The 12735-nt window shown below is 30.2% G+C and overlaps 1 protein-coding gene across 2 annotated transcripts in view; it reads right to left on the bottom strand.

Moving 5' to 3' along the window:
* LOC127700226 (adenylate cyclase type 2-like) overlaps nt 1-12735 on the bottom strand; it is a 102470-nt gene that overhangs the window by 49656 nt on the left and 40079 nt on the right. For both annotated transcript variants that reach the window (XM_052203648.1, XM_052203647.1), the window contains exons 6-7: nt 1666-1793; nt 274-385 (exon numbers count right to left, since the gene is read on the bottom strand). In XM_052203648.1, coding sequence (XP_052059608.1) covers nt 274-385; nt 1666-1793 — 240 coding nt within the window. The remainder of the gene's footprint in view (nt 1-273; nt 386-1665; nt 1794-12735) is intronic.

Consider the following 12735-nt stretch of genomic DNA (forward strand, 5'->3'; position numbering starts at 1 on the left):
TGGGGAATTTTGTGTTGATGGAGATCTTTAATAGTCTCTGTTCAATTTATTAACAACCTGTTTAGACTCAGAGTGCTAAGAGCTTCAAATATTGTATAAATATTGTCAAATATTGAATAAATATTGTCAAATATTGATGACCATATGTTTGCCTCTAAACACTAGGTTGCTGTCTCTTTAATGAATATCCCACATCTACATTTATTCATGTCAAGAAGTTTCAGCCTCTGTCTACAATATCCAAAATGACATATATTAAATCAGTTAAAATACCTTTGCAAGCTGGTCAAATCTTCCAAACAGTTCATTTAACATTTTTACAAGTTCTGAAGCAGTGCATTCTGCTGCCAGTGGTGTGAAGTTGACAATATCTGCATACAGAATACTGAAATATATACCAGAAAAATTGACTGCACTGGAGAACATATCATGTTGTCAAATAATTATACTGGACTTTATACAAATACAGTCTGTTACATTATAACATAGATATATTCCACTTTTATTTAATGTTACACTGTAAATATGAAAGAGGAGGTGTATATAACCAATCATGTGACTTTTACAATTGAGAGGTACTGTAAATTTAGTAATTAATGCTTGCATTTATTATTGTGAATCACTGATTACTGGTTAAAATGTGAAAATTTATGAGATTGCAAAATATTTGTAAATGAAAAACACTACAGAAATTGTGAATGCAAGTTTTTATGATTGCAAACCTGACACTACCTTTTTTTCCATTAATTAAAACATTGCAAAAATTTCTGAATTTACAGCATTCTGTAAAGTCTTTAAACAGCATTAGGTCTTATATATTCTTTAAAGATCCAATTAATTTCTAATAAAAAAGACAAAATGTGCTCAATTATAACATATATCTGTGAGTATAACTATTGAGTGCATTGTATAGGAACCATTTATTTTGTTACAAAATATTATCTTAACTTTAAAACAAACATAAATAGAAATCTTAAAATCAAAAGTTGTTATTTCCTTTACATGTATTTGAAATTTATCTCTGAGTAATGAAAAGAACATATATTTTTTTCCATTAAAACAAGTAATCTTTTAATTTTGTAAGAACTGATTTCAGGAAATAAGATGAAAAGTAAATTTTGAAATAAATGTACAAAAAAAAAATAAGCACGGAGTAGGATATGCAGTAATAGAGAATATCATATGGCTTTTTCATTGTCACACCCATATCAACCTGGAACACCCAATATTATCTCAGGAGCTCTATTGATGACATGACATCATAAATACTAGGGATTTTGATAAAGCCTTTGTTACCATGACATCACAGGTTGCTGATACAGCACAATTGCCAATTTGATTGAATTACACATACAACTTACTTGTATCAACTACTAAGTATATAATAATGTGATAATACTCAATTAAGCTATTTATTGTCTAATATGTCCTCTCATTACAGCTTTCCATTATACTGTGATGATGATCCATTACCACATGATGAACTTTAGATATCTTCTAACATAGAATACTGTATAAAATGGTATCAGACTACTTTTCTTATTTTTGTATGCAACATAGACTTAAAACTCGTATCAGATGTTGTTTTTGGTATATTTCCAGATACATATCTGATTCGATTAAATACCTTTTCTATTATAGTCATAAAATATAACCCTTTTTTACCTGACATCTGAATGTTGTTGAACATATAGATCATAGAATGAATCTGTGGGTGACACCATCTTCTGCGTGATATCTTCCTTCATTTCTTCTACAATATCACCTGGTATACAACTGTTTAACAACTCTTCCTGCAAACATATCAAGTTAAACTCATCATTTAAAAATTGCCACAATATTATAGGCCAATACCATTGTGTTTAAAAAATGATATTTTTGTTGTCCTTTTATATGCTTTAAGTAAAAAATACAAATTATATTTATGATAGGCAACAGTTGCAGGCTGAATCAGTTGATTCATCTCATTCAACCCAAGAATGCCTTACTGCAAAGACAGTGAATTTAAATACCTTACAGCTACTTTAGAAAATATAATAATTTAAGGCTGTAATAAAAAAAAAAACCAGTTCCTTCATTTGAAAAAATGCTTTCTCATCACAGTACTGTTGTTTGGACTAAATATTTTCGACACCCGTCTACTTTTGAAGATTTAGCGTGAAAGTTTAATTATATTTTCCAAAAATATCTGTAATACTTCGTTGTACTGTATGTTTTTTGTGAGGGCCTCAAGGTAGATAAGTGAATGCTAATTGCGTCACCCTCTTTAAATAAAGTCATCATTATTATTATTATTATTTATATTGATCTCTATATATGTCTTATTTGTGTTGTTGGTTTGTTGCCTCATAAACATTTACCATACATCTCTCTTTATTCATATTAATTAATAAACTTTAAATTGATGCTATATCTATTTCTATTTCCGTTTTTCTGCATACTGATTTTATAGTGTTGTTTTGGAACCCCAAAAAACGTCTTCTCTTTTAAATTGTAATCTAAACCATACTGGAAAAGAGGCTGTTTGACGCCTGACAATAAAGACCATTTCCTCACACAAGCCTGACTATCAAAGTTTTCTGTGATCTTGACCTAATTGCTGTGGTTGAACATTTTTTTTTTATAACTAAGTCCAATTTGGGGCAAATTTTATGACTTATGAGGTTATCTATATGGTTTTGAAAATGAGAGGGAGTTTCTCATCTAAAATCTCATTGAAGGGTCGAGTTGAGAGACCATAGATAATCTGTTTGTCGCTATTTTCCTAGGCAACCTCTATGACGTAGGCTTATGACATCATGTGTTCTCACTCTCCTTGAATGTGAAAAACCATTATCACTCTAGTCGCTGTAAATGGAAAAATTAACACACAAAAAGACCAAAGCTAATTTTAAGAAAATAGCGATAATAACAATAATCCCAGTGATTCTTACTCATGTATCAGTTAGGGTTTACCAAAATATGCTTACTATACAAATTATTTAACATAAAAATACCATAATGAAAGTTGGTTTTCAGGTGGGAATACAAGTGCCAAAACATATTTGTATAATTCTATCTTTAGGTCAGAGTACAAGCAAGTCTATAAGTCATGATGGCATGCCAAACATTGTCTTATGATGATACAGGTGTTCAAATATTCCAAATATCATTCTACACCAAAAGATAACAAAAGTACGTGTTGCTCAGTCTTTAGTTTCTATGTTGTGTTTTGTGCACTGTTGTTTGTTTGTTTGTCTTTTTCTTTTTTTAGCCATGGCGTTGTCAGTTTATTTTCTACTTATGAGTTTGAATGTCCCTTTGGTATCTTTCGCCTCTCTTTGGCCCATACAAGATTATTTGCCAGAAAATATAATAATTTGACATCATAGACTTTTATGTTGATATATACACAGATATTTTTATTTGGCCTAAAATTAAAGCACACATTGTTTAAATCACATATTTAAATGTTTAGCCTAAAAGTACATCTTTTTAAAGGATCATAATTTATAGTGATTACAAAATAATTTTCAATCATATTTTCCATGCAATCCGTGCATTAAATCAGTGGATAATAATCAATCTAACAGACAATATCATCCTTGATCAAGCATCAAATAGGATTTGATAATTAAACACACAAAACTAAACTTTGAAATTCATATATTTTAGCACAAAATGGAATAAAAAACATTTAGAGGAAACTTATGCTCAGAGAGGTAATAATTTTAACAGCTCTAATATCTGGCTTACTAAAGAAATATTGTATAAAAATGCTGAAACATTACAAAAAAATAAGTTATATTCAGCATGTGCAATTTGTTAACTGTGAAAGTATAATAGTTTCTTTTTTCATCAGAGTATACTTTTAATTCAAATATTTTGTATCTATTACTTCAATGATGATAATGATTACAACAACGATGATCATAATGAGGGCACAGATGATAATGATGATGATGCATATCAGGCATGGGGCGAATTACATTGCAATGTAATGCATTATATTACAATTACTTTGACCAAACCATGCATTATATTACAATTACAATTACATGCATTTATCAAAGTAATGCATTATATTACAATTACTTTTGCAAAGTAATGCCTTGAATTACACATTCCATTTGAAAATTTTATTAGTGAATAGAAAAATTAAACATTTTAAAAAACAACTAGAAGTCACAAAAGATTCTAGCATATGCAGTAACTGTTCCATGAATTGAATATAAGTATACATGTAAAAAGTCTATTTAATTTGACTTTTACAATTTTTAATTATTTTAACTTAACGTTGACTTTACTTTTATAAATATATTTTTTGTTGTTTTTTCTTTTAATTTTAAACAAAATATTTAATTACTGTGAATTACTTCCCTAATTATAAAATAAACATAGACCTTAATTAATGAACAATTGTCTAAATGGTGAAAATATTGATTGTTAAACAAACTAATTAGTGTTTTATAACAAAGTTTAATTATCTTTTATTTAAGCAAATAGATCTTTGATCTTATGACAACAATACAGCTATGCTTTTCATATATCAATCTTTATGCAGGAAAATGTATGAAATAAGATGAAATAAAGAATATATTCTAATGATTAATATATTCTTAGTTAATCAAGAAATCTTAAATTTGGTTTAGTTAAAACTCCAACAATATGTTAAAGTTGTAGTATGTGAAAAAAGTAATGACATGTAATGCCATGTAATGCATGAAATTACACAACTTTTTGCTAAAGTAATGCATTATATTACAATTACATGTAATGCACAAATTGCTGCATTACACATTACATGCAATTACTTGGAAAAATGTAATGCATTACCATGCATTACAATTACAAATTTGCATTACCCCATGCCTGATGCATATGTCACAACAACAACAGGACACAAACACAAAAAGATATCTCAACACTATATGATTTAAATGGCTGTTGTATGATGATGGTCAAGTTGATGGTAACATTTGAGGACACAAAAGAGCATATTTCAGAACACCAAATATTTTGAATGGGAGTTTTAGAATGAAAATGGTGATCTGAATAATAATCCTCTTTTCATAAACAAAGTTTGAAAAAGACTGAAAACACTTTAGTTTGTTCCTGAACCGCTGACCTCAGTTTAAACTTTGACCTCTGACCTTGACCGCTTGAGAGACAAGAATTATCTTAACTTCGTGCTTAAGTTGATTTACCAACTTCACAAAGTTTTCACCTCAAACCTTGGCTGTACCTGATGATCTTTGACATATGACCTTGAAAGTCAATGCCTTGAGAGACAATTATCCTTTCTTCATGCTTAAGTTGAATGTAGATTTACCAAGTGGCTAAGTATATTCTATAAATGCCATGTGGGTAGAATGTCAGTAATGTCAGGGTGATTGAGGATTTACACAGACAGAAAGCGACACATTCATGGATGCAAATAACTATTTATATTCCCTTTCACATCTTTGCTTAAGGCAACATTTTAGTAAGAGTAGACAATATCTTGATCCCAATTTTAGGTGAAGATTAAAAGTTTAATTTTTCTGACATGTTGACAACCAAATCATTTTCGACCATATATTTTCAATACCTACATAAATTGTTCTGTCATGATACTAAACTGGATGTCAAGACTTGGCAATGGCAGACAGTGCTACCATCTTATCTATGAATAAGCAGATATTTTCTATGGAATATGATGTATAATCTTTTATATCTTATAAATCATTTCCACTGCACGATATTACCTTTTATTAGAATTAGATCATATAAAATAAATTAACCTTCTTATAAAGTTCAAAATAGATATCATTAATTTTTGAAGCACCTGGGTTGAGGCATTACATTTGCAATTCTTTTTACAAATTACTAAAATTTCTGAAATTACTGACATTATAACAAAATTTTCTTGTCCTTAAGGTTTATTTCAACAAGAATTAATTTAATTTTAATCATAAGAAATCATTCCGGTATTGTGATTATAAATCTTCAGGGCATTGGGAATTCATACTGCAATTTAATATACCATATACTATACAATTTCATCTCTGAAATGGTTAGCAGCCAGAAACTCGTGAGATGTGTTGAGCCTTCTAGTGCATTAATAATTTTTCTAAAAAAAATTTTGTGAAAGATTTACCAACACATGAACAAAATGTATATGAAATTCTGGAGATGTATCAATTAACAGGCAATAATCAGTAGATTAGTTTATAGATATTTATTACATGTACTATGAATAGTTTCTAATTCTAAGGGCTAATTTGAATTTTTAGTGCAAGTTAATTATGAGCTGTCCTGTAATATCCAGGTTCTGAATTTTTGTTTTTGATCTCTTTTTATGTTTCATTACATCCATATAATAACCAGTATCTAGAATACAAAGTATCAACTGATTTGAAAAACCCTTTATTTATTTGTGACAGCTATCTTGTTTTGTTACATATTTACATACCACGGCAGCACAAAATAGAACAAAACCACCAATGGCAGTGGATCAAAATAATTATTTACATGCAAATTCAAGTACTTAATATCCAATCAATATCTTTACAGTAAAAACCATCCATGTGTTAACCAACTATCTTGCTAGTGATCAAATTGTTACAAAACCTTCTTGTATGCAAGTTAATGAAATCAGAAGTACTAAGGTGAAACAGTTGGTTTGATTCAGATAAATGCATTAACTCCAATTACCCCACTTACGTAAGATGACTTTACTCCAAGTTTACCTGCTTTCCACTTGAGCAAGGGGAATTAACTCCAATTTTACCTGTACCACACTTGAACAAGGTGACTTTTCTCCAAGTTTACCTGTTTTCTACTTGAGGAAGGTGAATTTAATCCAAGTTAACCTGTGATCCACTATAGCAAGATGACTTTACTCCATTTCACATGTGCTCCACTCAAGCAAAGTGACTTTAGGGGCTAACTATTTTCTTTTCATGGGTGGGGTGGGGTGGGAGGGATTTTGAAAAAAACTGAAATTAAAGAAAATAAATAATCTTGCCAAAGACAGAATGAAAAAGAACATTCTACAACACAAAATACAGGAATAGATTGTGTACAAAAGTAAAAATTAATTTTTGCGAGGCAAAGTCCCACAAAAAACAATCATGCTTAGCAATAGATGAAAATAAATATTCAACCATCAAAATCTCCTGGTCCCTTCAGAATATCAAATGGTCATCACCTTACTCCAAGTTTACCTGTTTTCCACTTCAGCAATTTGGGTTCAACAGATGATAAAAATCCATATACAATTGACAACTTGTAAGAAAAATAGTTTACAGATGAATGGTTATGGTTGTAAATATTTGAAAATGCATGGGAAAGCACTTTAAATAAGAAGTTTTTAATCTGCATGGTTAATGGGCTATAACTGGGACATTGTGAATCAAATTCATTGAACACTACATGTAAATTTTAACTTTCTCTGGGTTGAATTTTGTATGATGTTTAATTCAAAATTTTGGGATATGTACATGTATAAAATCATATGGTCTCTTCTATTACAATTGATTTACACCTATTTTTTTTAATCTGACAGTTTTTGACATCATCATATCATTAAAATTCAAAGAGCTATGACATATTTCGTGACCCGGGCAGATCAACATGCATAGATACAGGAAGAATATAAAATGTGTTGTTATAATAACTTTGATGCTATTAATAAAATTGAGAATGGAAATGGGGAATGTGTCGAAGAGACAACAACCCGACCATAGAGCAGACAACAGCTGAAGGCCACCAATGGGTCTTCAATGCAGCGAAAAATGATACAAGACTAACAAAGGCCAGAGGCCCCTGACTTGGGACAGGCACAAAAATGCAGCGGGGTTAAACATGTTTTTTGAGATCTCAACCCTCCCCCTATACCTCTAGCCAATGTAGAAAAAACAAACGCACAACAGTACGCACAGTAAAACTCAGTTCAAGAGAAGTCCGAGTCTGATGGTGACAAGGGAACATCACCATCTAAAAATGGATAATTAACGATAGGAAATGAAAAATTATCTCTTTTATCATAAATTTTTGTATTAAGCTTCCCGTTAATGATATAGATATCAAGATCGAGGAAAGGACAGTGGTCATTGTTAGTATTAGCTTTATTTAAAGTAAGTTCGACAGGATAAATTTCTTTAGTATACATACTGAAGTCGTCATTATTGAGAGCCATTAATATATCATCCAAATATCTAAAAGTATTGTTAAATTTTTGTATCAGATGTTGTTTCGATGGGACTTAGCTGATTTTAGTCATAAATTGTAACTCATAACAATACAAAAACAGGTCCGCAATAAGTGGTGCACAGTTAGTTCCCATTGGAATTCCGATAACTTGACGATATACGGAATCTCCAAAGCGAACAAAAATGTTATCAAGGCAAAATTCAAGGGCAGATATAGTATCAAAGCATGTCCAATTGACATAGTTCTTTTGTTTGTTGCTACTAAAAAATGACCTAAAAGAGTTTGAACATATGTATTCGCATTCTGACATTTTGAATGCCCATTTAATTAGGTGTGTGAATTCTTTCTTAATAAAAATATGAGGCAAAGTGGTATATAGGGTAGAAAAATCAAAACTTTGAACATATTCAAAATCACCAATATATGCATGCAATTTATCAAGTACTTCCAGCACGTTTTTGACACTCCAAAAGTAGTTAATTCCACTATTTTCAAAGGCCTTATTTGAACAATTTATTATCAGGTTTTTGATTGTATCAAGTGTACTAGTAAGTAGAATAGACAATTTAGTAGTGGAACAATGACTTGAAGACGAAATAAATCTATATTTGTAAGGTGATTTGTGTAGCTTCGGAAGCCAGTACAAAGTTGGGACTTTCATTGTATTTGGTTCTGCTTGTAAAGAAGTAGCTAATAGTTTATGTTTGTTACAGATATCGTTTTCTGAAAATGAAGTCAGTTGGAGTGTTGGTGAATTCGTGATTTCCTTTTACAGAACCTCAATGTAAAATTTACGTCAAACTATATATAATGATAGTATTAGCAGCTTTATCAGCCGGGACAAAAACATATTCCTTGGCTAGTTCTTTTAGTTTATGTTTGATACGAGAAATAGGATTTTTATGGTTGTTGTTAAGAGTAAAATGTTCTTTAAAATGTTGTATCCGTATATCAACTATCTTCATTACTGAATTAAAAAAAGAGTCCAAAGATTTTTTGTCAGCTTTTTCCTGTTTTAACCATTTCAAACAGTAAGCACGAAGTGAGTCGTGGATGATATTACGACACTCATTCCAATTAATAATTGACTGGGAACGTTATTTAGGTCCTTTACTGAGGAATGATTTTAACTCTCGGTCGCAAACGATGTTAAGGTCTCCTGTTATAACATGGGAAATGGGGCCATAAGTGTATTCGGAATTACTACAATTACATGACGTAGGTGTTTTTTCACTGATATTTACATCTTTACAGACTTGGCTATAATCAAACACAAATTTTCGGGTAGATTTCTTGTAAATATAACAAATAAGAGGGAGTTCAGTATTATCAAAATATCCAGGAATTTGTTCTTTAACAGAATGGTCGTTAAAAATACGGGCAATATTTACAAAATCAAAACCTTTATTGACATACTTTATTTTAATAAAATGTTTTTTATGATCTTCAGGGCGATCAATTTTGGGAAACAGTTTAGAATAACAATATGCCATTATAATTTGAACTATTTCATACTTAGGACTGCAATATGAAATTGTGTTGCAATCCTCTAAAATTTTATTTGATTTATTTATAGGTAAAGAACAGAGCTTGGTTAATAGATAATGTCTGCCGTTGTTTTTTGAAATAGAAATTAGGTTCGAAATAATTGTATGGTTGGTCCGAAATTTTCTTTGATTGCGATTTTTTCTACGCCCATGAGAACGGTTTTTACGAACAGTTTTAGAAAACTATATCCAAAATGTTAACAGAATCGGTTCTTGATATATTACCAATTCCCATGATATTATCATTAAGACCTAGAGGGTAGACTGTCTGTAAATTTTTAATCCAATTTAATTCAATTATTTTCCATGATCATACAAACTTTGAAAGAGATTCACCAGGCTGCTTATTTACTACTTCTAAAGGTTGAACTGTTAAATATTTAATAGGATGATTGTGCTTTTTAAGATATATGGCTGGCTTCCAACCATATAAAATTAAATACATGAATAATATTAGACAAATTTCGTCCACAATCAAAATAAAATTACTTTACAATATATCTTACTTAAAGATAAAAACAGAAATTGCCAGCAACAAGTAAATTTTAGATTTTTTAAATTTAAAAAAAAAGTTTTGAAAGCCTACATGTGTTTGATACCAGTACAAAGAAAATGATACTAATTTGTTAAAAAGAGTCTGATGACCCTGCATCTGGTTTACAACATATTTACATCACTATGTAAAGGGACACGAGTCACACGATTCTGCATCTGGTTATCATATTTACATCGCTATGTAAAGGAACACGAGTCACACGATTCTGCGTCTGGTTATCATATTTACATTGTTATGTAAAGGGACACACCCTAAATCCTGTACATTATATCTCTAACTTTGATTGTATACATGAATGATATTTTTTTCTAAATTGATCAAAACACATCAAAATCGGCATTATTATTTTAAAAAGTAGGAGTGAATGAGCAAAAAAGTCAAAGCTCTGAAATATTCAATAACCATAACTTCATTCTACCCATAAACTGAAAGGACACTTAAGCCATACTACATCAAATAATGACAAAGATGACTAAAGGAAAAAAATCACTTACTAAAGTACATTGCATTTTCATCTTAAAAAAGGGGAAATATGTAAGGTTTATCATCAAAATGATCACTGAAAATGTTGATAAAAAATCTCCAGTTATGAGGCCCAAACTCCAGCTGAAAATTCTCAAATCTCGCCTTATGACTTGAAAACTCTGGCACATGTATGTTTCTAATTCCAGACCAGCAAATAATTGATTATACTTTGATATTATAGAATTATTTCTAATCCCAGATCAGTAAATATAATTGTTTTTACTTTGATATCATACAATGCTAATTCCACATTGACTTTGATTTTATGAGTAGAACAAAATATATTTTTATCCTTGACACAATGTGGATTGGTTATAATTATGTAGAAGTTAATAAATAAATGGATTTGTTAGTTCCTAGTATTTTCATATTCTCTCAAAACTGATTCAAAATATAGTTGATGGTAAATCTACCAAATACTAATTATATATAAATCACTACTTAGAATTTAACTAAAGACTGAGCAATTTCACCAAAAAGAGGGCATGATCTTAGATGCTCTAGAATGGTAAGAAGATTCTGCTCCACATGTGACACCCATCATATGGATGATTGATGTAATGTCATCATACTGAACTATGGGCACAGTTATAAACTGCAATTTTAAAGAGGATTTTGTTTTTTTAATATATCAAATATATCCAAAACACATCTAGAGGTAAACATTCTGTCCTCAACAATAAACTGGTGCCCAATAACAATATGTTAAGATATAAATCACCAGTCTAAAGAAATTGTGAATAAATTAGACTATAACCTATCTGCCATCATCACTAAGTTCTTCAAATAACCAAAACAATTAGGATATGACAAAAGACAACAATTGATCTTAGGGTCCAGGTGAGCGAGTGAGTGACTTGGGAGAGACACTTGAAGGTGTGGCAATGTTGAACTAGTTTTTGAGATTTCAAACCTCCCCTTTTTATCATTATAACTTTTAACTGTATATTTACCCCAAAAAATGTCTTTAAAATAACCATAGCATCACTTCGTGGAGAGTTTACTGATTATTCAAGAAAAAAGCCACATGATATTTGCATCAGATGTAATTTACATTTTTAACAAATGAAAAGGATATGTTGAGGCTCCAAGGAGCCTATATTTATTCACCTAAGCTTCTATGCATAACTCTGACTCAATAAAGCAAAACCAATGACGCAGGAACAACAATAGGGTAACAACTTTTATAATAAGGCTTAGTAGAATCAGAGACATATATATATATATGTCTCTGGTAGAATTATTAAAGACTGTTGTTTGTGTTCAAAACTCTTCATATATTATTTTTATGTTTAGTTAACTTGGCAGTCAATATTCATGGCAATTATGGTCATATACCATAATCTAAAAGTTATTGTAAATATATCTTTTGACCAAAGTTTGGTAATAACTTATCCTTTATAGGATTTCATAACATGATAACAATTCTTTTAATGAATTTTTTGACAAGTTTTTATATTTGTAGTAGGGTTATGATAGCTGCTATGTTTGATAGCTGTTTAAAAGCTGATTAACTAACATCCAAATAGAGAATCATTGTGTATCATTTAGCAAAAGTCTGATACAGTCATTGCGCCTTTTTTGTTATTGATTTCTTTTGTTAAATTGTCTCTTTTCAATACTTATGACGGCCATGTATCATGGTGTTTGGAGTCACCAACACTTAAGGGGGTCATATTAATATATCAAAGTTTTTCTTGAAGTTGATTTACTCTTTTCGTAACTGATAGTTTTGTTAATTTTCTTCTTAACAGAGACCTCCTGGCTAATTGTCTGATAAAGGTTATGCATGAATATATGCACCATTTACCTAAACATTATTAATTTATTATCAATAACAATAGTAAATGCTCAAGGTAATTTCTAAATGTATAGTTCTATTTAAACAACCAATCAATACACAGTATTTGAAATGTTGCCCCTTTGTTATTG

Source organism: Mytilus californianus, unplaced genomic scaffold (genome assembly GCF_021869535.1).
Source record: "Mytilus californianus isolate M0D057914Y unplaced genomic scaffold, xbMytCali1.0.p SCAF_5, whole genome shotgun sequence".
Lineage (NCBI taxonomy): Eukaryota > Metazoa > Mollusca > Bivalvia > Mytilida > Mytilidae > Mytilus > Mytilus californianus.